The sequence below is a fragment of the Eptesicus fuscus genome, chromosome 22 (assembly GCF_027574615.1).
Source record: "Eptesicus fuscus isolate TK198812 chromosome 22, DD_ASM_mEF_20220401, whole genome shotgun sequence".
In the NCBI taxonomy this organism is placed as follows: Eukaryota; Metazoa; Chordata; class Mammalia; order Chiroptera; family Vespertilionidae; genus Eptesicus; species Eptesicus fuscus.
Window position 1 is genome coordinate 6,387,111 of NC_072494.1, and position 26,734 is coordinate 6,413,844.

The 26,734-nt window shown below is 57.6% G+C and overlaps 1 protein-coding gene across 2 annotated transcripts; it reads left to right on the forward strand.

Annotated features, from left to right (window-relative positions):
- The first annotated feature begins 5,616 nt into the window (after positions 1–5,616).
- On the forward strand, positions 5,617–26,734 carry SLC6A17 (solute carrier family 6 member 17). 2 transcript variants are annotated; one of them, XM_054711850.1, is made up of 11 exons: positions 5,617–5,902; positions 9,085–9,242; positions 10,857–10,983; positions 11,661–11,842; positions 13,171–13,281; positions 22,032–22,273; positions 22,528–22,720; positions 23,474–23,666; positions 23,897–24,056; positions 25,749–25,911; positions 26,366–26,734. In XM_054711850.1, the coding sequence occupies exons 1-11, from the start codon at positions 5,617–5,619 to the stop codon at positions 26,732–26,734; spliced, it is 2,184 nt and encodes a 727-aa protein (XP_054567825.1). The 2 variants fall into 2 exon arrangements, with proteins under 2 accessions (XP_054567825.1, XP_054567826.1); XM_054711851.1 differs by having other exon boundaries at positions 23,483–23,666.

Here is a 26,734-nt window from a genome sequence, read left to right on the forward strand (position 1 = left end):
CTATTCACTCATTCAGCTCATCATGTCACATTTATTCGCACGTGTAATAGTAAGACGCCAGGATTTGGCCTGGTAGAAGCAAGGATGGGGTCAAACCCCGCAAGCTGGTGAAATGGAGTTCGAGATGGTCGCTCCGTCTGGCTTCTCGATCAGCTTTTCATTCTCTTTCCCCTCCTGTCCATGTGGAAACCAGGCCTAGTGGGTAGGTGAGCACTGTTCCCTCTTTTCCAGACGAATAAGGAGCAGAAAGCTGGCGCCCCAGCCCCGGGGTCCCCCACACATGTGCTGCAGGCTGCGCTCCACCGGGGCCCCCCAGCTGGGCGTGCAGACCTCCTGGGAGGCTTAACCGTCTCCCCAGTCAGATCTGTTGGCTCTCCAGGCCTGGCCCTGTGTTTCAAAGGCGAAGGCAGTGGGTAGGGTGTCAACCTAGGAAGCAGGTTGTTCCTGGAGGGTGGGAAGGCAGGGACTCTGGCACATCCAAAAGGACCACGTTCTGTCCCGCATGTGCCAGGCAGGACACCCAGAAAAGGAATCAGCCATGTAAACAAGCAGCTCTACTAGAAAGGCAGATGGTAAACGCGTGAAAGAGTGTTGCAAGGAGCCGGCTGTGAAGGGGAAAGAAAGGACATTCTCTTAGAGAATCACAGGCAGTGTCATGGAGGCCGGACAGTGGGCCTTGAGCTAGCTGCACCCTCAAGGACTGGTGGCTTCAGTAGGGAGGGGCTGGGAGGGGTTCATGCAGAGGGAGAGGAGGGTGGACGGGGGACGGGAGATGGAGGGGCCTGGGGGAGGAGCTGTAAATGCCACTGGGAGTCGGAGCCAGGCAGTGTGGTATTTCATGAAGCTGCCTCTGAAGGAAAGTGAGCCGGGAGCCTGCTGGGAGGTCTGGACCAGAGCCTGCAGGGTGGGAAGGAGGACAGATCCGAACGCACTGACAGGTGACTTTGGAGGGAGGATGCGGGATGCGAGGTCAAGAATGGTGCTGGGCTCCCTGCCTGTGTGTCCCGGGTGAGAAACCCAAGGAGGGCGGCCACCCAGCCAAGGCCAGGGCCTGTCAGGTGACTGCCAGAGGTTCCAGTCAAACAAAGATAATTTGGAGGACATGGTATGCCTGTGACAGGAGTCACCTGTTCTGGGCTCAGTGGAAGCCCAGAGGCTCTGAGGCAATTAGGAGAGCTGCTGGGGCCAAAACCCACTGCCGCATGGAAATCGGGAAGCCATCAAGTTCTCAGAGAGAACAGGACTCAACTTGCTTCCTTCCCGAAGCAATTCCTCTTGAATGGGACCTAGGCTTTAGGGCCTGGGGGCCTGGGGGCTCTCCCTGCTTTGGCTTGGGAAGGTGTAGCACTCTTCCCAAGGGCAGAGAAGCTAGAGACCCAAGGGCAGCAAAGCTAGGCACATCCCATGGGCTCAGAGGAGCAGGGCATTGTGGGGTCTGTAGTCCCCTCGCTGCCTGCTTTCCCCAGGATGGTGGCTTCTCCACTCAGCTCCCCTAGGGTCCCGACTTGGAAAATAAGTGATTCCCTTGAGTTACGTGGTACAGCCTTCCCAAGGAAGAGATGCTCCGACCCCAGGAGGCGGGTGCTCAGAGGGCGGACCTCAGCCTTGCAGCAGGGCCTGTGGGCTGGAGGGACTCCCGCTTGGCCCTGGCCTGGGCTGAGCAGCCATCCTGCACCCCTTGAGGTCCTTGCTGAGTACTGTGCTTGCAAAGTGGTGGAGCCCTCCCCTGGGCAGGAGGTATTTTTACCTGTCCGCTTCCTAGTCGGTGTTTTTATCTTTTTAGGAAGATGCACAATTCAGTGGCTCAGGCCTGCCGCTCTCACGTGCTGTTCTGAGCTGCGAGCTGCACGGTTGCTAGGTGACAGACGTGGCACGCGGCCTCCTGGGCCTTGGAGCCCCTCTGCGTTGTGCTTTAAGTCACGGAGGCCTTCCTTTTGGAGAACGCCACGGACCCTCATCTCCCGTGCTGCTCGAGAAAGCAACCTGAACAGCCCACCCAGCTACTCCGGGGGATGATTCCAGTCCGGCTGGGCTGGCTGTCCGAGTGTCCCCACGGCGCCCCACGTAACTCAAGGGAATCATTTCTTTTCCAAGTTGGGACCCTGGGGGAGCTGAGTGGAGAAGCCACCATCCTGGGGAAAGCAGGCAGCGAGCTCTCAGCTGACAGGGTGGCATGACACAGGCCCAAGCAGGTGCGGCGGCTAGAGCCTGGGCACGCGGGCCTCACTCACCCACGTGCTTAGCGGGGGCGGGGGGGCGGGGCGCTCCCGGGATGTATGCAGAGCTGACAGGGCCTCAGAGATCATCCAGACCAACCCATTTCGCACACAGGGAGAGCGAGACCCTGGGAGGTCGGGGCGATGGTGCCGTGTGCACAGTTGGTGCCGAGGTGCCCTGCACCTCGCCGGCCTTCTGATACCTAGATGGTGGCTGTCTCCCCAAACTGCAAAGGGAGGACCAGAGAGGAATGCTGGGTCCTCCTCTACCTGGGTGCTTGTCCCAGGCTGTGCTTTGGGCTCATTGGCTGGGTCCACGTTGGATTCCCATGCACTGTCTGCAAGCTGACCCTCCTTAGCACAGGGACTCCAGGAGGGATGTGGGGGACGGGTGGGGGAGGGTTGTTCCAAGTCGCTGCTGGCCCCACCTCCCCTTTAAAAGCACAGAGAGAGCACAGGCATGAGGAGGCCTGGGTGCTGACAGCTGTGCGACCTGGGCAACGTCTATGTTCCCTCCGTTCTAGGTGCGAGGGATCCAGCAGCGAACAAAATAAGCCAAGTATCTATTCTTGTGGAAGTTACCTATTTCTCCTAGAAGGGCCGGGTGCTAAAGAAAGGAACAGACACAGAAGGGCGAGGGGTGATCCTTGCTGTAGAGAGAAATAACACGGGGTGGCTGCGGGGGTGGCAACCTGGAGGGCTGCTAATTTAGGCTCCGGAAAGGCATCCCCGAGGAGGACACATTTGAGCAGAGGCACTCAGAAAACGTATGTCAAGTGAGCAATGGAGCGATGAATGAATGAATGAATGAATGAATGAATGAATGAAATGGGAGCCCTCAAACCCAGGTGTGTCTGACTTCCAGGCCCCTGATTTTCATCACCACCGCCTTCCTCCTGTGCCCATCCCCGAGGAGTCTGACCCAGTGGCTTTGGGCTGTTCACTCGCTCTCTCTGGGCCTCAGTGTCCCCATATATAAAATGAGGACGGTGCTGGGGTCCCTCAAGCTTTCATATTTAAGTGCCAGACTCGGGCATTGTCATCTGAGCACATTCGCTGGGCCGGGAGGTTCAGTCGTGGCTGCAGCCCGGCTCGGAGCCTCAGCTTGTGCGTACACCAGCACTTTGCATCCTGCAGACCTGACGGCACGGGAGGCCCCTGGGCCCCGCGGGTCCTGCAGTGCAGGGTGCTGGCACGGCAGGGGTGTCTTGAGAAGAGGGGAGAAGCTTAGCTTGTATTGAGCTGTTTCTTGTGGTTTCCCTGATGCTGCTATGGTATCTCTCTCTGGCTTTACCACAATGTGCTGATTTTGTCCTTGAGCCCTGCTCATCTAAAATGATGTGCCCACCCCCCCCCCCCCCAGCCCTTTTTCATGTTGGTGACCAGAGCTGCCACTCACTGGCTATTTATGGGGAAGCATGCCCTCCAATGGGTCAGCATCAAGATAAATTCTGCAGACTTGCGGAATCCCCCTTGCTTTGCTTCAGTTGTGGCAGGATGTGCAGTAAATCAAACCTAATGCGTTGCAGATCGCCCTGATCAGATCCTGCTGCAGGCGGCCCCGGAGACAGGCTCGGGGCTGAGGCACCCTGCCGACTGCAGTCTCCAGCAGGACCTGGCCCTTCTCTCAGCTCCAGTTTTAATCAAAATTCTCGGTGTCAGCTGTAGGGGAGGTGGGGCAGCTAGACAAGCAGCCATTGCGGGTGCCTCAGGTTCGCTCCATTTAAGCGCCCTGGGGACAGGGACCTGCGGGCAGGGACGGGGGAGGGGGGAGGGCCTCGCCTGGAAGCCCGGGTGAGATCGCAGGCCTCCCCATGGCACAGTGCCTTGGGCAGCATTTGCTTGTGTAGCATGGGCAGGACTGCCGCCCAGGGAGGCTGTGGACTGAGGGTCCATGGACACGCACTCCCACCTTGGGGCGTCTCCAGGACACAGTGGCCTATTTGGCTGACCCGCCCCGCTGCAGAGTCCCAGCAGAGAGCTAAGTGTATTCTAGGGAATTCTGGGGTCTCCTAGGCAAGCTGGCTCTGTCCCAGTCTCCCCAAAGCCCAAGACCCTGACTATTCCTGGGCTGGGAGGGATGTGGTCCAAGGCCTGGCCTGGGAGGGTTGGTTGGCTAACCCTGCAGACCAGCGTGGACAGTGGTCCCCATCGGCCACGCCTCCTAGCCTCATTAGCAGGATTCGGCTGGCCAGGTCCCTCTTAAAGTTCAGTCTTTGCTGGAGTCACTCAGAAGGTGTGGGCCCAGGCCAGCAGGGAGGGCAGCCGGGCACGCTTCTGCTGTGCCGTGACCTTGCCCGGCTGCTCAGGTGGCATACCCGAGGGGAACAGACAGGAGCCGGCTTCCAGAGCAGCTCCTCCCGTGCTTCAGCAATCACAGAGCCGGGCCGTTACATCTCTGGGAGGACGCAGGGCAACTGCAGGCCAGGTGTCCATGTGTTGACTTTTACATTCTCTGATGAGGAAGCGCTTTGAAATGCAGCAGAATGCCGGGATCCTTCAAAGGATTCACTTCCTTGGTGCTTCATTTTTTTAAGGGGAAGCATGAAAGACGGATGAGGGATGGCAGGGGAGCGCGTTGCCTCCCCCGCCCCTCGTGCAGACATTATCTGCTGTAAAACTGTCGCTGAAGGATGGAGAACCAGCTCTTGGCTGCAGTGGCCCTCAGATAATGTCATTGGTGAGCGATGACCCAGGGTTCGTTGGCACCGAGCAAACACCTCCAGGTGCCAGAATCCTAGCCGAGCCTGGGCAGTGCTTCTGCGAAGGAGCAGGGACTGGTGTGAGAGCTCTGCCCCTTTTCCCACCAGATATTCCTGTCCCGTTGGGCCCCCTGGAGATCCTGTAAAAATACAGAGAAAGACTGAACAGGTGAGGAACGGGCCTGGCACTCTGCATTGCTAACAGATGCCGCTGGCCCACGACTGCGTTTTGAATAGAAAGACCCTTTCTCGAGAAGGTAGCCACTGGCTTCCCGGGTCCCAGCAGGGGGTTCGGGCTCAGCAGAACAGAGAGCGTGGACTTGGCACAACCTGCTGAGCCCAGGTGGGCTGGAGCACTCGGATCTGCATGTGGGAACGGAGCGGTGCTGCCGTGGGCAACCCTTGATTGGGATTTGGTGTCTGGTGTGGCCTCTTTGCCTGGTTAAATTGTTCCTCCTAAGGATGCTCAGGTAAGGCCTGTGGGGGAACTGAGTCCCGACGGGGAGGAGGGCCCGCTCAATAGTTCATGCCACTGACCAGCTCCGTGTGTGTGCAAGGAGTTGATTTAGTTGGTCAGGCCCGCTAACCCTCCCCTGCTCCCCTGGCTCCACAGGTCCCGGATGAGAAGGTGCTGACAGCAGTCGAGTCCCCCCTTCTCTGTGTGCTGGGGAGCAGGGCCAGCGGCCCCCGTGTCATCGATGCCGAAGAACAGCAAGGTGACCCAGCGTGAGCACAGCGGCGAGCATGTCACGGAGTCGGTGGCCGACCTGCTGGCCCTCGAGGAGCCAGTGGACTACAAGCAGAGCGTCCTGAACGTGGCGGGCGGGCCAGGCGGCAAGCAGGCGGCGGCGGAGGAGGAGCTGGACGCCGAGGACCGGCCAGCCTGGAACAGCAAGCTGCAGTACATCCTGGCCCAGATCGGCTTCTCCGTGGGCCTCGGCAACATCTGGAGGTTCCCCTACCTGTGCCAGAAAAACGGAGGCGGTAAGAAGCAGGCCTGCTGGCCCTGGGGTGCCCTGCGAATGGGCTGGGCTGAGGGGTGAAAAGGAACACCCCCCCCCGCCCCGCCCTGGGCAGAATGGGAACCCTTGTAGGTTGGAGCTTAGGGTTGTGGAGTAAGACCCCCAGGAACTACTAAGCGCTAAGAGCAATCAAGAACCTGGACGGCCAGGGTTCAAGTCCCTGCCAAGCCGGTCAGCTCTGTGCATGTAGCTTCAGCTCACTGTGCCTCTTGGTTCCTCATCTGTAAAATGGGTATAATAGTCATTCCTGCCGTACAGGAGAGCTGGGAAGATGAAAAGAGCTTTGCATGTAGAGTGCTTGTCACACGGTGTCTTACACATTGTAAAGAGCAGCTTCTGGCCATTATATTACATGCTTACTAGGTGCCAGGCCCCATCCTAAGCACTTACTGGATATTAGGCTGAAATAGATGACACTGCTGAGCATCTTGGAATAATCAGAGCATCAGTTTCATGTGGTTCAACCATTGAATCCCTTCAACAACCCCATGTTACTATCATCCTCATTTAAGAGACTACAAAACTGAAGCATAGAGAGGTTAGGTAACTTGCTCAAGGTCACACAGCTACTGATAAAGTCAGGATTCAAGCCTGGACAGCTTGGCCCCAGGGTCTGCGCACACAATCACCACACCTAGGAGGGGTCCTCGTGCTGCTCCCTGAGTTTGAATCCCCCTAGAGCCGTGGTTCTCAACCTTTCTAATGCCGCGACCCATTAATATAGTTCCTCTATATTAATATCTGTGTTTTCCGATGGTCTTAGGCGACCCTGCTAGCAGTTCTCAACCTGTGGGTCGGGACCCACAGGTTGAGAACCGCTGCTGTAGAGACTAAGACCATCGGAAAACGCAGATTTACATTACGATTCATTAACAGTAGCAAAATTACAGTTATGAAGTAGCCACGAAAATAATTTTATGGTTGGGGGTCACCACAACATGAGGAACTGTATTAAAGGGTCGCGGCATTAGAAAGGTTGAGAACCACTGCCCTAGAGGATCTTACTCTGATATCAAACCTCTTCTCCCTAGAGTCTGGGTCTCAACCCCTACTGGGTCTCAACAGCCCAAGACAGTCTTTCAAATCCCAGGAATAACCCTGGGGTTGGCCAGAATGAGACCCAAAACTACACTGAGACATAGACTGTTAGCGACCCAGGAGACCTCAGAGATCCTGGGATCCAGTCCCTACAGCCATCCTCTGCTAAAGTTGCTACCCCCTGAGCAGTACTTCCTGCTGCTCAGGCTGATGGCCTGAGGCCCTCGAAGGCCTGGAACATCAAAGGAAATCCAGGTGTGTCCCTAAGTGCGTGCGCTAAGGTGGAAGAGGGTGCATTTCCAAGTGACTTCAGCAAGGGCTGATATGAAAAAGCACCTGTGATGGCCCAGAAGTGCTGCCCACCAGCACCCGTCCCCAGAGCACTGTGCTGATTAGCGTGGCCTCGGCTGGTGAGGAGCCCAGCAGGCAAGGGAGCGCCTGGGCCTGCCGAGGGGGACGGGGTTGAATGAAGGGTGCCAGGTGGCGGGTGGCCAGTCTGCTGAGGACCCCTCTTCGGGCAGCACTTCCCTGGTTCTTCGGGGAGAGGAGAAAAGCAGCCACAGAAGATGCCAACCTACTTCTCTGACACCCCGAAACCCATCTCCTTGCACATCTTGCCACCCAAGGACATGTGGGGGAAGTACACAATCAGTGGGCTGTGTCCCTTTGCTGTGCTGCAGGTCCTGTCTCTCCTCACCCATTTCCTGAGCCCAGGATCGAGACAGAATAGGTTATAAGACTGACCCGCCCTCCTGTTAGGGCGTGATGGGCTGCTGGTCAGTGACGCGTGGCATTGATGTGTGCGTGTGTGTGAGTGAGCGGGCTGCTGTGTGTGAGGTTCAGTGGGTTGCCTGCCCTGGCAGCCTTTCCCAGTTAGCTCTATGGTCAGTTGGTTCTGTGTGTGTGTGTGTGTGTGTGTGTGTGTGTGTGCGCACGTGCATGTGCATGTGCATGTGCATGTGCATGTGCATGAGCTGACATTGCTCAGGTGAACCTGGAGGTTCTGCCATGGCTCCCAGGATAGCGTCTGACCCTCTGTTGTCCTGATGTCCCCTCATTGCGTATGCCTGGTACAGATTAGATAACAGCCGACTGTTGCCCAGTGCCAGGTCTCGTGCCCAGGAGATGCCCATCGCTCGGGTTTGTTGGCAGATTGAGCACACATTGGGGAGCATGTGGGATGTCATGGGATGGGGGCAGAGCGGTGAGGCCGGAGGGTCTATTGGAGACTCCCAGCTCACTGGGCTTGGTCTGGGGGTGCTGGGTGACCATCAGGGCACTGGTGACTGGCGCTGGTCTGGCCCCATTAGGCGGACAGGCAGGGCTGTGCCAAACAGCATTGCTAACAGGACTAGGTCATTGGCACAGCTCTCGACGGGATCGCTCGTCTGTGTCCAGACAAGATTTTAATTTTCCTGCTAAGTGCCCTGTCACTGGGAACGAGATTGTCTGCTGTGAAGCCCGGACAGAGTTTAATCCATCATCTGGAATCTTCAGCGATTCCATTCTCTCCTTACGATCCTCCCAGCTCCACTGTCCTGAGCTGCTCATCTCTCCCCGCTCCTCCCACTTGGCTGTAGACTCACGGCCACGCTGGTCAGACCTGTCTCCCTGCAGAGCCTCCGCTCGGCTTCCCTGGAGCCGCCCCGTCTGCTGCGTTAGCATCTGGCCCTGCGCGGGGTCTGTGCCCCGGGGCCATTCCACCTGGGCTGCTGCTCTGTGGGTGGGAGGGTGGTGACAGGTGTCCCCAGAGTACATCGCTGGGCCAGTGTGTCTGCTGGCGTGTGACTGGATATGTGGATTCTGAGAGGCAGTACAGTGTCTGTCCGCCCGCCTGCCTGCCTGTCTGACTTTGGGTCTAGCCTTATAAGCAGGAGGCATTGATGTACCTTGGACCCTCCCTTCATGTTTCAGGTGGGGAATCCCGGGAAGGGGGAGGGTTTGGGTGACCGGAGTGGCCAGCCACACGGATGAGCCCTGGAGGAGCACAAGGACCAGGGTGGTTTGAGATGATCGGAGATGTGGGCAGGACGGTAGCACTGGCTGCCAGCCCTCCTTACCCTGGTGCCAGCCTCAGACGCCTTTTCACCCCCCCTCTCCTCCCAGGTGCCTACCTGGTGCCCTACCTGGTGCTGCTGATCATCATTGGGATCCCACTCTTCTTCCTGGAGCTGGCCGTGGGCCAGCGCATCCGCCGGGGCAGCATCGGCGTGTGGCACTACGTGTGTCCCCGCCTGGGGGGCATCGGCTTCTCCAGCTGCATCGTGAGTCGGGAGCTGGCCCCGGGCACTTCCTGGGAGGCAGAGGGGCCGCTCTTGGGTGCAGGGTCTCCTGGGCCAGGTCAAGGGCAGGGAAGGAGCCCTCAGTGTGGGAGTTGCTCCCAGCTGGTGTCTTGGGACCATTATTTTCTGGACTGGAAGCTGTTTCCACTGGAGCAGGGTATAAACTGGGGAATGTTAGGAAAGCGGAAAGGCCAGGACATGTCACAGGGGGTGCAGGGACATCTCTGCTGGAGTTCGGGGACACGTAGGCCACCCCGGTACTCCGCTCTGCTTAGCAGCCCGTCAGCTCCCCGCGAGGGAGGCCCTTCCCCTTTCCTTGGGTAAAGAGTATGTTAACCGGGCAAGTGAGTGGCAGGAAACGGCAGCCCTGGGCACGGGCATCCTTGCCATGTTGCTGTGCTCATGGGCAGAGCTGGGGGAGGGTCAGACAGGAGCGGCCGGAGGGCTGAGGCTTTGGCACAGCGGGAGGCAGGAGACCCCAGGACGGGAGCTTTGTGAGGCTCTCGGCTCATCCACAGGCCGGCTTAGCGCTCTGGGGAGGACAGCGAGCCTCCCTTAGGGATAAGGCCCCGGTGCCCACGCTCACCTGGGACAAAACTGGGATCTGCTTCGGAAAGGGACCGAGGATGCGGTCAGACGTGGCAGTAGGGCCGGCCCAACCTGGCGCAGGCAGAGCCCGGGGGAGGGTCAGTGCAGCTGCCTCATGCTGAGCATCGCCTCTGCACAGGTGCACACGGCTGCACACAGCCCACTCTGCTGGGGCTGCCATGAGTGGGAGGGGGGTCCCCTTGGACTGAAAGCACGCACGTAAAGGAGGGGGTGCCCTCTCCCTCTGTGTCTCCTATAACATGTGCTATGGGAGCGTCCGCGGAGCTGGGGTGAAATCAGGTGAAATCAATGAAGTGAGGGGCCCTCAGCTGTCTCCCCGACTAGCGGGGTCACTGTTGCGTAAGAATATCGCCGCCCCAGGAGGTGGAGGGGCTGTCACCGTCCCTGCAGCGCGAGAAAGCTCTGCTTTCACAGAAGCGCCTGGGAGCCCCAGTCAGTTCTGCCAGAGGTAGTTCTGTTGTTCCCCAGAAATGAGAAGTGACAGCCTCCTAGAGATGAGAAACGAGAACTGACGTCCTTGTAGAGGCGGCTGCAGACTGTACTAAGGGAAAGGAGTGTCCCGAGAGAAGGGTGGGCACAGGAAACCAATAAGAAGCATCCAGAAAGTCTCAAAAGGCACCCCGTCTGGGCATAGTGACTGTGGAGGCGGAGCTGGGCGGTCCCACGTCCCGGGGCAGCTCTGAAACTGAGTCCTCGGGAAAGGGTAGGTGGTGCTCTCAGCCTCTGAGAAGAATGAGAAACTGGAAAGGATTAACATGTTACGCGTTTATTGCTTAAAGGAGAGAACTTTATATGGGAAGCATTCCTGGGTGGATTCTTTGAATACCAGATGAAGGGAGGGTTAGGAGGGGCCCTGGCTGCCCCGTCTCCTCCCGCTGCTCCTCCTCCAAGGCTGTGCTCTGCCCCGCCTCCGGTGGGGGTGGGGAGGGAGGGGACTCCCTGCGGGGGGGGCCCCCATGACCCCTGCCCATGGGCCCTCATCCTCAGGTCTGCCTCTTTGTTGGGCTGTATTATAATGTGATTATCGGCTGGAGCATCTTCTACTTCTTCAAGTCCTTCCAGTACCCACTGCCCTGGAGCGAATGTCCTGTCGTCAGGAATGGGACCGTGGCAGGCGAGTACGGGGGCCCCTGAATGTGACCAGCTGGGGACCCAGCCAGCCCTGTCCCAGGGAGGAGTCAAATGAGCCGAAGAGGCTCAGGCACGGATTTGGGGTTGCATTGACTTGCTGTGTTACCTTGAAGAAGACACCTGCCCTCTCTGATCCTCCTTTCCCCTTCGGATGCCCTCTCACCAGCCTGTAGTTCTTAATGGGATTGGATGAACTAGCGAGTGCAGGTAAAACTCTGCCAATGGGGACTCTTCTTTAGTTGTTATCCACTACCCTGTGCTACACCAATACCATCCTCTCCGGAAACAGTTTTAATTTGTCTGCGCTTTCCATCAAGGCCTGGATGATTTATTCCCGCCTCACAGATGGGCAAACCGAGGCCCAGAACAACTTCCCCTGGTCACACCACTGATGTAACCAAGGGAGGGAATCCAGGTCTTCTGCTCCCAGCTCAGGACCTCCCCAAGTCCTGCCTTACCCTTCCTGCCCTCCACAGATGGGCGTGGGCAGGGGTGGCATGAGCGGGCATATAGATTAACGCGACCTGAAGCCTACCAGGCCCTGTCGGGAGCCCAGGAGTCCTCGGGGTCTTCGATCAGCTGCCCCCTTGCCCCTGCTGCCTGGGTGGGCGTCCAGGCCCCGCCACTGAGGGGGGCACTGAGGCTCTGCTGCCGTCGCAGTGGTGGAGGCGGAGTGTGAAAAGAGCTCGGCCACCACCTACTTCTGGTACCGAGAGGCCTTGGACATCTCCAACTCCATCTCGGAGAGCGGGGGCCTCAACTGGAAGATGACCCTGTGCCTCCTCGTGGCCTGGACCATTGTGGGCATGGCCGTGGTCAAGGGCATCCAGTCCTCGGGGAAGGTGAGTTGGGAGGGGGCACTCAGACCCCACAGCCTGAGAAGAGGGTGGAGGGCAGGGGGCCAAGAGATCCAGGTCGCCCCACGCTTGGTCCTGTGGGTGGGCTTGGCCTCTGGATGACTCGGGATGAGGTCACAGGCTCCCGAGGAGGCAATGGAGTGTCATTGCCACAGCATCGTTCCCGGTGGACAGCCCCTCGGAGTGGCTCCACACAGGTCTCTGCAGTGCAGACCAGCCGAGCCCCATACACCTCCCCGCAGTTCATCCCCCTCCAAACAGGCTCATGCTGCTTGGTCACGTGTCACTATTCATGCACTGCCAGGGCTGGAGAGGGCGTTAGGGAGCCTGCAGCCCAATCCACTCATTTTTCAGATGAAGAAACTGAGGCCGAGGGAGGAGAAAGCACCGCCCTGAGGTCATGCAGTCAGGCTCTGTCCTGGAGCTGGAATTGGAGTCCTGGCTGGCTGGCTGGGGCCTCAGGTTCTTTGCCAGACTCCATGAGCAGGGAAGCTAAGCCTTTGGAGCGGTAGCGTGGTCTCAGCCACCTGCTCTTCCCTCTCTAAAGTCCAAAATTGTAGCCGAAACTTTGTGGCACTTAGTGTATGAATGCCTTTGATCCACAGCCACCTTAGGAGTTAGGAGTTATTGTACCCATTTTATAGATGAGGTGATGGAGGCATGCCGAGGCTGAGTACATAGCCCAAGATCACGTGCCTCGTACGTGTCTAGCTGCGGACACGCATGCTCCTGCCCGCCACACCGCCTGCCCGGCAGTCCCCCTGATCTGGTTCAGTGCGGCAAACATGGCGTGAGCATCTTCTTCGCATGAGGCTCTGTGCCAGGCACATGGGGATATGGAAATGCGCAGGAAACACACATGCTAGAAAATAGGACATGATTTATAATCGCAAGAGGCAGGACCTCCTTCTGATGTTTCTGCTTGGGAGCCATGACTGTAACCTCCTGGAGGCCTTCTGTCAAAGGCCTCTAAGGACAGGGGAGACCCTCAGGGGGTCCGCTGGAGCCAGGGACAGAAACGCAGGCTCCAGACATGAAAAAACTGAGGAAGGGAGAGCAAAGGGTTCCTCGCCCCCTGGGCGCCCCGGGGGGTGGGGGGTGCGGGCCCAGCCATGCTGACTCCAGCTTTCTGGGCTCCTGTTTCTGCCTTGGCTCCGGGCCAGACATGCGGTGAGGTTGGCCGCGTGCCCAGGGTCCCGGGCTCTGCTTTCTGCAGCCATCAGCGGAGGCTCATGTGCCCCAGCTGTGAGGGGCGGGGCGGTGCCAGCTGCAGGAGGGCCCTGTCCCACGGTGGGTCCCTGTCTTCCCTGCAGGTGATGTATTTCAGCTCCCTCTTCCCCTACGTGGTGCTGGCCTGCTTCCTGGTCCGGGGGCTGCTGCTGCGAGGGGCCGTCGATGGCATCCTGCACATGTTCACGCCCAAGGTAGGCATCCGGGCACCCCAGCTCCACCGCTCCATCAGCCTCGTGGGGCATAGCACTCCGGGGGCCATGCTGGGTGTCAGGCCCTGGAGGGACGCCCTGAGGACGGAGCATGGGCCCTGCCCTCAGGGTCCCAAGGAAAGGGACATCACATTCATTGGGGTGAAATCAGAGGCAGCTTCAGGGAGGAGGTGACACGGGACCTGAGCCTTTGGGAGCAGGTAGATTTCATGAGCGGCAGGAGGACATTGCAGCCAAAGGAACCGCGTGAGCATGCGTGTGAGAAGCAACGGGCGTGCTTGAGGGAAGTCAGGCTTGGCTGGAGCACGGGGACAGGGAGGGAGGATTCATGGGTGCATCTGTGAAAGCAGAAACCAGGAAGGTGCCTCAGAGAAGGAAGCTCCCCCGTGAACCCCAGCTTGTACCCAGGTCAGGAGAACAATGTGACTGTTTTATCCAAGACAATGGACCACATGGATTGTGACTACCCTCAGCGACTCCATCCACATCGCTCCTTTACTCCTCCCCGTGGCCCGGGGGGGGGGGCCAGGCCGGACCACTGTGCCTGTTTCACATGCCCGCCCAGGCGTCCTGAAGCTGGTCACCCAGGCTTCCTCCGGTGGTCTCTGCCCACCGTGTGTCCCTGCCTCTCCATTTCCTTTTAGACCACGGGGCACAGCTGGCATGTGCCAGTCCACTGAGGAGCAAGAGAATGTCAAATGCAGGTTGGGATGTCCTTCAAGGTACCCCAAGCAATGGGATTAGTAACCCCGTGGGCAGGCTGAGAAGCCCACCCCCAAATGCCAGCTGACCAGCCACCAGCAGGGGCCTAGGTCAGAACCCCCCCAGGTTCAGGTCTTAGCATTGGCCCTCAATAGTGCCATGTCACATGCATCTCACACACACACACACACACACACACGCACACGCACACAGTTACACAGAAAGTTCGTGCAGATCACACGGGGAGAAGAGTCCTGATCCAGTGGGTTTGAAACCCCATCCCCTCCCCACTCCCCCGAGCGCGCAGCTGTGCACAGCTCCCGGTGTCGGGGGTGGCAATGTGCAGGACACACGGCTCCCTCGCCGCCAGACCGCAGGAGCCGGCCCTCGGCATGCTGGGAAGTGACTTCTGAGGTTTCCATGGGAACCACCGCGGAGGTCCACTTTACGAAGCACTTAGTGAATCTCCCGAGGCATGAGTGTGACTCGGGCCACGTGGCTGGCGCGGGTGGTTGTGAACACGTGGTGTCTGACAAAGGAGAAAAATACAACCCTGCTTTCTTTGGGGGGAACCAGCCCTAAGAAGAAAGCCGGCTGTTTTATGAATGACTTCAACTCTGTTTCTGGAACCTGCCTAATGCCAACAGTTGAGTCTTTCAGTTTTACTTGACTGGGCTTTGTGAGCAGAGGACAGACTCCAGAGATGGTGGTGAATGTGGAGATGCACCAGGGCTCCAGATGGGCCCCTGCTGGGGGTAGGAAAGCCGGGGGCTTAATTCCAGGAGCAAGGGAACCGGACTGTGACGCCGGCTGCCGGGCCCAGCACAGACAGCGCTGCTCCCATTGGGTTCGGACGCTCTTTAAAACATCTTGTTGTTTTATCTCAGGCATATACTAGTAAACACACGTACTTAATGACATAGTAAACATTCTTAAGAAATAAAATATTACAGATGCCGTATCATTACAGCTCACTCTGATCCCACACCCTCCCTCCCCAAAGATAAGCACTATCCTGAATTGGGGTTTATCCTGCTACTACATTAAAGGTGTGTTTTTTTTTTGTAAAACATATGTGCATGTCCATAAACAACACACAGCCATTTGTGCATACTTCTAAACTTTACATGAACAGCATCATATTATATCAACCTTGTTTTTATTTTTGCTCAACACTTTTGAGATTTAGCTACAATGATATTTGTAGCTCTAGTACATCCGTTTTCGCTGTGGTTCAGTATTCCGCTGTAGCACTGAACTCAAATGGATTTACTCATTCTCTGGGTGACCATCATTTAGGTTCTTCCCAGTGTTCACCATTGCTAGTTATGCTACAATAAACATGATGGCACAGGTCTTCATATGCGCGGGCTCTCCGGGTGTATGTGTTTGGGAGTGGAACTGCTATCCCAAAGGGTATGCGTAGCTTCAGGGTTACTAGACGTTGGCCAAATTGCTCCAAAGAGGTTGCGTCTGTTAGCACTCCCACCAGCTGTATATGCGAGTCCCAGTGGCTCCACATTTGTTAGACTCCAGTTATCATCAATCATGTGGGTGCAGAATGGTGGGTGTGCGTTTTGAACAGCAGCGGCGGGGCGCTCCTTTCCAGCACCCTTTCCTGGATGTTCAGGAAACGGCGTAATCCCACTTGAGCAGGGGCCAGGGTCTTCATGAGGCCAAGTATAAAGAAATAAATCCAGTAGGCGTGGCCCCTGGCCCACTGAACCTTGTGACTTTCAGTCCGGATGAAATCTGTGGGGTCCATCTTGAGACCTTGCCCACTGAGCAGTTGTGGGGCAGCTCCTGCCTTTGACCCTGGAGGGATGTGTTCAACAAGGAAAGGGAGCCTGAAGGTCAGCCACGTCCAGAGCTGCCCAGAGATCAGGTCATGAGGGCTGAGAAATGGCCGAAGCACTTGGCCACAGAGGGGTCACGTGATCTTGACAAGAGCAGTTGAGGTGGTGGCGTGCTGGGGCCAGTCTCATAGTAATGGGTTCCCGGGAGCATTGAAGGTGAGAACTTGAAGACAAGGGATAGAAACCACTTATTTTCAGGAGTTTTGCTGTAACGGGGCACCGACATGAGAAGTGGGGTGCTAACTGGACAGGGCCATGGGATCAAAGGGGTTATTTCAGAATTTTATATAAAAATAAGCCATCAGACACGGCTGGCGGGGTTGGAAAACGGTGCAGCGGCTCTGGAAGAACAATCTGGCAGTTCCTCAAAAGGTTAGACAGCATTAGCATGTGACCCAGCAGCTCCACTCCTGGGCACACATCCAAGGGAGCTGAAAACATATGTCCACACGGGAACTTGTACACAAGTGTTCATGCACCATTGTTCGCAATAGCCAAGCAGCAGAAGCAGCTCAAATACCCATCAGTGGACGAATGGCAAAGTGAAGAACGGCATATCCGTACGATGGACTCCTTACCCGGCCATCAGAAGGGGTGCGGTTCCCATTCATGTGTGGGTGAGCCTTGAAGACATTATGCTAAATGAAGGAAGCCATTCACAAAGACCACATGTCGTATGATTCCGTTTACACGAAACATCCAGAACAGGCAAATCTGTAGAGACAGAAAGCAGATCAGGGCTGGGTTTGTGGCAGGTTGGGGGAGAAATGCGGAGTGACCGCTACTGGGTACAGCTTTCTTTTCGGGGTGCTGAAGATGCTCTAGCATTGATTATGGTCATGGCTGCTCCATGTTTCTAAAACCTAGTGTGGTAATGGCTGTTAAGTTGTGTTCCGAGACTCCGTTTCCAATACGGGGGGAGGTGTTCCTCATGCCTCCAGCAAGCGCTTCTTGGAAACCTGCTGGGAGTCTGAGAACTCAGCTCAATTCCACTCCTTTCTGAAACTACCCAGAGAGAGCATGACATTTCCCAGGTTAGGAGTTCAGTCCTACAAGGCCGTCCTCCCCAGACACCAGTCACAAGCCTAGGATGTCACCTGGACTTCTGACCTGCTGGCTAGAAATAAGAGGTTCCCACGACCCCCTCCTGGGGTTCCATTAATTTGCTAGAAAGGCTCACGGAACTCAGAGACGTGGTACTAGATCACCGGTTTATAATAAAAGGCTATAACTCAGGAAAAGGCAGACGGAAGAGCTGCTTGGGGCAAGGAACAGGGGCAGGGTGGGAGCTCCCATGCCCTGCAGGTGAGCTACTCTCCTCTCATCCCCACCTGTTCACCAGCCTGGAAGCTCTGAGCCCAGTCCTCCTCGGTTTCTGTGGAGAATTCATTACGTAGACATGATTGATGGAATCATTGGCCACTGAGGACGGATTCATCCTGATGTCAGGGTGGGGGTGAAAGTTCCAACCTTCTAATCACTGGTGGGTTCTCCTGGCAACCAGCCCCCCTCCTTATTGGGTCCAAAAGCCACCTCACTCACCTAACACAAGGCACCTCTATCTCTCTCCACACTTAGGACATGCGAGGGTTGCAGGAGCTGGGAGGGGGCTGTGGATGAAGACCAGTGTCTCGTCATCACAGTACCGCAGCGCACAGCTCTGAGATGTGCTAGAAACCACCGGGTCACACACCACACAAATCCAGGAAAGGGGAAGTCCATGCCGTCAGAGAGAAGGCAACCAGTGCCCTTGAATAAGCAGGGGAGATGGGACCCCGTGCCCCAGGGGGGGAATGGATCTAAGTGGGGAGCACACCCTGTCCCCGTAGGAGCAGGAGGGACGGGCCAGCCTGCGGGCACAGACACTGGCAGCTGAGGGGCTGTGGCGAGGAGCTGCTCATGGCGGGCGTCTGTGGTGCCATTTTTCTGAGAGGTAGCAGCAAGGTCACCAGCTGAGTTAGAATGAGGGAGGAGGGCTGGAGCCTCAGGAGTGAGTGTGAGGAACTGCATGAGGTGGGGAATGTGTGCGGCACACAGGGCTCCCGGAGGTCAAGGGTCGGGAGCGTGCAGTGGGCTGGGCCAGCGTGTGCTTAGAATGATTGCATGTTGCGCAATGCACAGTGCTTCCTATGTGCTGGCGCTGTAACATGCACCTCCCATGCATTCGCTCTTTAAGCTCATACCAGCCCTCGAGGTAGGCATTGCTGTTACCTCCATGGACATCTCCGGTGTGGACAGTAGGGGAGAAATACACACAGATAGCTACACTAATAAAAGAGAAATATGCAAATTGACTGTACCTCTGTGATGTCCACCAGCCAATCAGGGGTGAGTATGCAAATTAACCCAACAAAGCTGGTGGGTTAATTTGCATGCACAGGTGTGGAGCAAAGACTGAAGAGTCTTGGCTTCTCTGCTGCGGCCAGAGCGAAGGCCTGGGTCCCGGGTGCCGGAGGAAAACCGATGCCGGCAGCCAGGGGAAGGAAGGCCTATTGCATGAACCTTCGTGCAACAGGCCTCTAGTGTGTATATAAACATGCTGGCATATGCATTAAACATCACTGGAAGGGTATGCAAAAACTGATGTCATGGTTACGTCTAGGGAGGGAGCAGGGCGTCTGGGATACTGAGGTGAGGAGAGGGAGACCTTACTGTGGACCCTTTTCCGCCTGTTGGTTTTGAACCACACGACTGTGTTACCTATAAGCAGTCACCATGGAAGGAGCCACGCCAGCCTCTGGGTTGGGATCAGCACAAGCTGAGCTCCGGGCATCACCACCTTGGGTCTGGGCGTGTGGGCGGTCCTGACAGCGGACCGGCCACGGGTCCAGGGTGTGCAGGATTGTTGGAGAAGCGGGGTGGCTCCCTGCAAGTCCCAGAGGAAGTTCGTGGTGGGACTTGCAGGCTCCCACAGCTAGAGTGGCTCAGAGCAGGACCAGGCAGCCCAGCCTCGCCACCACAGGGCGGGCTCAGCCAGGTGATGGAGCCAGATCCCAGCTCATGGCTAGGCAGCCGGAGGGCAGGTTCCTGCCCCCTCAGGGCCTCAGTTTCCTCAGCTGCTAGATGGGGTGAGCATGGTGGCTCCATCACAGGTGTCGGGGGAGTGTAGGACTGCTGCTGTGTGCAGAGTGCGCTGTGAGCGTTAGCGAGTATTGCTCTGTCCCTCGTGAAGGTGACACCGCCCGTAGGCAGTGGGAGCCCGGTGCTGCGGTGCCACCTGGTGTCCCGCAGTCTGTCTGGCTCTTCACCGGCTGGGGCCTCGCAGGGCCAGGGAACAAGGGCGTGCGCTCCCGTCACGAGCCGCTCGGGCTGGGCGCTCGGCAGCTGCTTGTGGATTCAAAAAGCATCTTCGTGCCACTGAGCCAAATGCCACGGACACCTTGTTCCCTGCGCGAGGCAGTGACTCAGCCACGGTGCCAAGGAAGTGACGGGAAGCTGTTGCTCTGTTTGGGGGGGGGGCACCCCGAAAAGGGTGTGAGCCTCGTCTTCGGTGGGGAAGCCGGTTCCCACCTCCCCTCCTGCAGTCACACTCTGACGTCCCGAAAGGACACTGAGCTTCCTAAGGTCGGGCCTTGGGTTCATTCTCTGTTGACACTGTGATCAGGACCTTTTTGATGACATGTGCCATCACCCAGAAATCCTGAAATAGCCCCTTTAAGTCCTGGAACAGCAAGCCTTCAGCTCAGGTCGCTTTAGGACACAGGTCAGCTTTGCCTGTCTGCCCGCATCTCCCCCTCCTCCGCCCCCAACTCTTTCCTTCTCTTCCATGTGCCAGGCACTGCTCATGCAAAGACAGCAAGTGGGCTCCATCCCTCAGAAGCACAAAGTATAGACAGGAAGATGGCGCACACACCAATAACTCTGGTGTTACCGAGGGCGGTGAGAGCCAGGACCATGACTAGCTCTGCTAGAGGCCGTCAGGAAAAGCTTCAGAGCGGAGGCAATATTTGTGCTGGGTTTTGAGATATAAATAGGAGTTTATATCTCAAACAGTGAGTAGGAGGAAGGAAATTCCAGGCAGAGAGAACAGCCTGGGCAAAGACCACAGGTAGGAGATCATGATGCTTTTGAAGAATGGCGCACGATTTACTTTCCTTATTTATTATTATTATTTTAAGTATATTTTTATTGATTTCAGAGAGGAAGGAAGAGGAGATAGAAACATCAATGGTGAGAGAGAATCATTGATCTGGTTGGACCCCACAACCCGGGCATGTGCCCTGACCGGGTGTCGAACCGTGACCTGGTTCATAGGTTGCCGCTCAATCGCTGAGTCACACTGGCTTGGCTGGCGCACAATTTAAAACCTATGAATCGTTTATTTCTGGAATTTTCCATTTAATATTTTCGAACTGCAGTTGACCATAGTCAGCTAAAACCATGGACAGCAAAACCACAGATAAGGGAGGATGACTGTGATTTTCCTTTTTTTAATCTTCACATTTCTATTAGGGGCATGGATAGGCCCCAGTTCCTTATTCACAATGCCCGAACCCACATAGCCCTGGAAAATAAAAGTGGTTTTCTTTCTCTGGGAGGGAACTCATTTTGTGGCAAAACGACCTGAACAGCTGTGAGGCTATTTATAGCCCTCATTGATGTGCTGGTGTGAACTGCCATATTCTGCGAAAAAAACGAGAATGCGTTTGATCACAGGTTTGCCCCAGCCCTGCTCAGGGTAGTATGTAGCTCTGTGGCATGCGCGCCATATTACCTTTTGACAATAAAATTAGAAACGAACCCTGATTTCCAAAACCAGCCTGGCCCCGGGCGTTTGAATAAGGAAGCCGGGATCACTGTTGGAATGAAGGCGCCTGCTCCATTTCTCTGGTGGCCTCGCTCTCCCTGCTGGGACCCACGGAAACCGCGTCCACCTGTCTGCACGCTCAGACCTCCCTCCCTGCCCCCGTGGCCCCCAGCAGGTGATTTCGCCTCCTGCTCTACAGCCACCTGAGTCAGGAGACAGTGGTAGGAGGGCACCATGGCCTGGCCGGTGGTGATCTATATTTTAGAAACCCCCCTGCCCCCGACTAGCGAGCTCCAGTACTGTGAGCCACTCATTTCCCCTTTGGGCCTCAGTTTACCCTTTCAGCAATCCCTGCCCCTGCCCCGCCCCCCAGACTTCGCTGTCTGTACCAGGTCAGAGGCATTTGCTGGGTTACATGCTGCTACGTGCCAGGCATGACTGCCGGCTATACATTTGACTCTCACAGTCACTCTGGGAGGGAGACTCGACTATTATTCCCACTTTTCAGATAAGAAAACTGAGGCTCATAAAACAGGCACTACCACTTGCCAAGTCCTCTCGGCTGAGTGAAGGTGGGAGTCAGATTGAGAGCTGGGTCTGTCTGACTCTAAAGCCCTGTGCTGGGCCCATGCTGGGGGGCGGGGAGGGGTCCCCGCTCTGTGTAACAAACAGTAAGAGGAGATGGGATGTGAAAAGGCTTGGGAAGTTGCCCCAGGCCGTCTAGATACTGTGTGGCTCAGCCTCCTGAGGGGCCTGAGAGCAGACGGGTCAGGCAGGGGCTCCCCCTCTGGACGGGTCTTGGATCTGTGCTTCAGGCTGGGTGAGCGGGTGGGGTTCCTCTGTGACCTGGGGCACGTAGGTGTGTAGGAGTGAACCTTTCATTTCCGGGACAAGGGAGAGCAGGCGGGCAGGAGGAAGAGGGTGGTGTCCTTGTTTATGGTTTGAGGTGGAGGAGGTCTCAGGGAGACCTTAATGCTCTCCGTTCTCAGGCTGCACGCTGGACGACTCTAGGAGGCGCCATTCACACTCTAGTCTAAGTGAGTGGCAGGCCATAGAGTTGTGCACTGCACATCGTGTCTGATGGCCCCGGAGATGCTCCCTCGTGAGATAGCCCCGTGGTAGGCAGTGACCGCAGTTAAACGATCAGGAAACTTCCTGTGCACGTGTGCGCGTCTGTTCTGTCGCACCTCCGCCTGACAGGGATCCTCTCCCAGGATGCTCTTGGTGTCTGCGTTTTACCGGGGGACACGGTCCCAGCGGTTAGGGCACATGCCCCAGATCACACAGCCACCGCTCTTTCCCACTGTGCCCGGTGCCTCTGAACTCGGCTGAGGCTGAGGAAAGGGGGGTTGGTGGGAACTCCGTTGCACGTGAATGAAACCGTTCCTGTGTCTCTCTTCGTCCCCCGCCACCGCCCTCCCGCACAGCTGGACAAGATGCTGGACCCGCAGGTGTGGCGGGAGGCGGCCACGCAGGTCTTCTTCGCCCTGGGGCTGGGCTTCGGGGGCGTCATCGCCTTCTCCAGCTACAACAAGCAGGACAACAACTGCCACTTCGACGCCGCCCTGGTGGCCCTGATCAACTTCTTCACCTCGGTGCTGGCCACCCTCGTGGTGTTTGCTGTGCTGGGCTTCAAGGCCAACATCATGAATGAGAAATGCGTGGTTGAGTAGGTGGCCCCTCCTCCTGCCCTTTCTCCTCCCTGTCCCTGCTACCAGGAGGGGCAGGCGGGCCGTGGATGGGGAGTCCCTGTCCCCGGGCTGGAGGATGGAGATCAGGGGAGGTCTCCATCCCCAGCCCTGGACCACAAGGGCAGATGCCTCTGCTGATGGCCAGCGGGTCCCGCCTGGGTGCCGGGGAGGTGCCCCCAGGTTCGTGCTCACTGCTGCCTTTTTACCTCATCTTCTCCCCTTCATGCTGCAGGAATGCGGAGAAAATCCTGGGGTACCTCCACACCAACATCCTGAGCCAGGACCTCATCCCTCCCCACGTCAACTTCTCCCACCTGACCACCAAGGACTACTCGGAGATGTACAAGGTCATCATGACCGTGAAGGAGGACCGTTTCTCAGCCCTGGGCCTTGACCCCTGCCTGCTGGAGGACGAGCTGGACAAGGTGTGGGTCGGGCTGGGAGGCGGACAGGCCAGGGGTGGCTGGGGCTTGGGTGCGGGCTCCAGAAAGCCACCAGAGACCCATTCATTCACTTGATAAGCAAGGACCTTATTGTCATGTGTCCAGAGAGAGTGAGAGGAGAGGTATCAGCCCAAACCCCCGCCCTGAGGTCGGTTGAGCCCTGGTGAGCAGGGGCCCAGCATTACTGCAGGTGTCCTCTACCTCGCCTGCCCATCAGCATCACCTGGGGTTTTATAAAACCCTGACACCCAGCTTTACCTCCCGACCGGTCAAATCATTGTCCCTGGGCTGAGCCAGGCATCGGTGTGTTTAAAGGCTCCACTGTGATCATGGGGCAGCCGGGCTGAGATCACCACATTCAGGTCTGGAGTTCAGAGCTGGGAGCAATCAGGGCAGGCTTCTCAGAGGAGGGGAGAGTCATGAGCCGGGTGCGTTGCTAAAAGGGAGCGTCTTCGTCTGAATCACCTGGGGTCCCTGTACACCTTGCAGATTCCACACCCCACCGCTGAACTCCTGACCTGGTTGGCGGTTTACTGCCTTGTGGGGGAAGGATTCTGATGCAAACTCAAACCTGAGCCCCGTTGGCCAAAGCAGCGGGATGGAGGTGGGGGTGGGGACCCCTGGGAAGAGGGAGGAGTCGATCCGAAAGCTCTGAGGGCAGAGATAACGAAGCCAGGGGCTCCCAGGGTGGGCGAGGGCCCTCACTGAGGCCCGGCCCTCCGCCCGCGCCCGCAGTCCGTGCAGGGCACAGGCCTGGCCTTCATCGCCTTCACGGAGGCCATGACGCACTTCCCCGCCTCCCCGTTCTGGTCCGTCATGTTCTTCCTGATGCTCATCAACCTGGGCCTGGGCAGCATGATCGGGACCATGGCGGGCATCACCACGCCCATCATCGACACCTTCAAGGTGCCCAAGGAGATGTTCACAGGTACCTCCCGGCGGCCTCCCCGCCTGCGGGCGCCCGTGGGGACGACGGGCTGTGGCTCTGACGGAGGGACCCTGGGTTCGGGCTGCGTCACTCCTGACCCACACGGCTGGGCCTGCTGCAGGGTGGGCTGTAGGTCTGAGGGGGGCGGGCGGGAGGGGCCTGGGTGCCCCCAAGAGCCCCGGGCCGCCCCCCGCCCCCCGGCCCCCACACCGGCCTCCGGCTCTCTGCAGTGGGCTGCTGTGTCTTTGCATTCTTCGTGGGGCTGTTGTTCGTCCAGCGCTCGGGAAACTACTTTGTCACCATGTTTGACGACTACTCGGCCACCCTGCCGCTCACCGTCATCGTCATCCTCGAGAACATCGCTGTGGCCTGGATCTACGGGACCAAGAAGTAAGGGGCGTGGGGGTGGGGGTGGGGGCAGGAGTGGCTCCCCGGGGAGCGCTGTTTCCCACGGCCCCGAGGGGGGCCCGGGGCCCAGAGTCAGGAAGCCAGAGCCGGAGGTGCCCCCACAGATCACGCAGAGACTGAGACTCAGGGAGGGCAGGGCTGCTCGGGCTGCGGGCGCGAGCCTCCTGGGTTCAGGTCCCGCCGTCACCCTAAACTGCCTTCATGCTCACAGCACCTTTCCCGGGGACCAGCTGCTCAGAATTCAGTGAAGCTTAAGCACCTAGTGTGTGTGCCAGCCCTCCGCACTCATGGACTTCAGCAGCCCTACTCAGCGTTAAGGCTATTTACACAGGGTGTGAGGCAGGGCGTGGTTTGGGCCCTCCGTTTGGGGTCCGGTGAGTAAGAGAATTCAGCAATAATAAGGAGGTCTCGTGGCCTGAGCCAAGGACAGGTCCCCTGGCCTCATCGCTCATCTGAGAGCCAATCTGTACTCCCAGAAAGCCCCGCGACCAGGTCCCTCTCACTGGCTCAGCCCTCCCCTCCCCGATGTCTGGGCCTGGCCTTAGAATCCGGCTCTGATCCAGCCACCCACTTCCTGGGACAGGGCAGGGGGCAGCCATGAGCAGGGCTGGGACACGCTGCTTGGGGGTGCTGACCTCGGCGGCCTGGGGAAGCCCCGTGCCCCTTCTCGGAATGTTATTTTTAAATGCGTATGATAAAATAGATAGTAGTGTACAGGCAACTCGCTACATTGACAATTAGCAAAACACTGTTCCAAATCTGAGATGTAGTGATATCTGTGTACTTTATTTTTTTAAATATGTTTTTATTGATTTCAGGGAGGAAGGGAGAGGGAGATAGAAACATCAGTGATGAGAGAGAATCATTGATCGGCTGCCTCCTGCAGGCCCCCTACTGAGGATCAAGCCTGCAACCTGGACATGTGCCCTGACCAGGAATTGAACCGTGACCTCCTGGTTCATACCAGCCAGCTCTTACTTTATTTTTACTGCCTTACATTACAAGGTCTAGCTGAGGGTTTAATAACAATGGTAACTTCAAAGCAGCTATGAGCATAAGTGATATTAGTAGGTATCTTCAGTTGTAATGTGATAGGAACATATCTGAGATTTAATCAGTTGCTGGCAGTCACAGGAACTAACGCTACTGTGGTTGTTTGCATTTATAATAGAAGAAATGCAAGATTTCGGTTAGGTGTTATGAAGATAGAGATGATTTTTTAAATGCCATTCGTGGGCACAGTCTTCTAGTCCCCCCCCCAAATTCCACCCACAGGCAGGGTAGTTAGAAACCCCTAGTCAGGGCAGCCTTCTGGACACTAGGGAAGTGCACTTCCCCCTCTTTTCCAGCAGGGGGAGTCTAGAGCCAGGCCAGTGAGAGGGGGGTGGGGGCTGCCCAGAGCACAAAGCCCTCTGGTGCCCGCCTGCCAGGCAGAGCGTGTCCTGCGGGTTGTATTATGTCCTGGGTGGGGTGTGAATTGATGTAGTCAGAGGATCTTAGAGGAAGACAGCAGAGCCTGCCCAGAGGCCAGCCGGCCACAGGGGATACACAAGGAGCGTTGAATGTGAAGAATGGGTGGGGTGGTCAGAGGAGGCTTCCTGGAGGAGGAGGCTGTGGAGGAATACGCAGGCACAGTGGGGGTGCCAGCTTCCCGCCCTCCGCTGCCCCTGGCAGGTTCATGCAGGAGCTGACGGAGATGCTGGGCTTCCGGCCCTACCGCTTCTACTTCTACATGTGGAAGTTCGTGTCTCCCCTGTGCATGGCTGTGCTCACCACGGCCAGCGTCATCCAGCTGGGGGTCACGCCCCCGGGGTACAGCGCCTGGATCAAAGAGGAGGTGAGGGGTGGCAGCCCCGGGCCCGGGGACATGGGGACCTCCCCAGGCCGTTAATGCAGCAGGTGACAGAGATCCATCCTGGTGGGGCAGTTGCTGTGTGCCAGGCCCTGCGGGGGGCGTTGCACACCCGACTGGAACCTTCCCGACAACCCAGGGCATTAGAGGTGGCATTACCCCTGTGGTGCAGACAGGGAAACCGAGGGTCGAAAGCTAAGGCACTTGTCCATCTTTCCAACCCATGTTTTCTCGCCCCGGTGTGGATGGAATCACCCACCCTTTGTGCGAGTGTAGAAACTGGGGCGCAGATGACCGGCTCACTCCAGTAGCAGTCCCTGCTGCCCCTCATCTCTGCTGGTGCCAGACGGTGGGTGGGGTGGGGAGAGGGCGGAAGAGGGGCCCTGAGCGGGTGAGGCGTGGCAGGGCCCGGCACCCCCTCACCCCCGCCCGCCCCCAGGCCGCCGAGCACTACCTGTACTTCCCGGACTGGGCCATGGCGCTCCTGATCCTCCTCATCGTCGTGGCGACGCTGCCCATCCCCGTGGCGTTCGTGCTGAGGCACTTCCACCTGCTGTCCGACGGCTCCAACACCCTGTCCGTGTCCTACAAGAAGGGCCGCATGAGGAAGGACATCTCCAACCTGGAGGAGAACGACGAGACCCGCTTCATCCTCAGCAAGGTGCCCAGCGAGGCGCCCTCCCCCATGCCCACCCACCGCTCCTACCTGGGGCCCGGCGGCACGTCGCCCCTGGAGCCCAGCGGCAACCCCAACGGACGCTATGGGAGCGGCTACCTCCTGGCCAGCACCCCGGAATCGGAGCTGTGA

Bases quoted from the DNA above. Each gene is read 5' to 3' on its own strand.
- SLC6A17 (XM_054711850.1), top strand. From the start codon at position 5,617: ATGCCGAAGAACAGCAAGGTGACCCAGCGTGAGCACAGCGGCGAGCAT. The intron at 5,903-9,084 runs GTAAGAAGCAGG...CTCTCCTCCCAG, and splicing joins GTGCCAGAAAAACGGAGGCG to GTGCCTACCTGGTGCCCTAC. The intron at 13,282-22,031 runs GTAGGCATCCGG...CCTCCCGCACAG, and splicing joins TGCACATGTTCACGCCCAAG to CTGGACAAGATGCTGGACCC.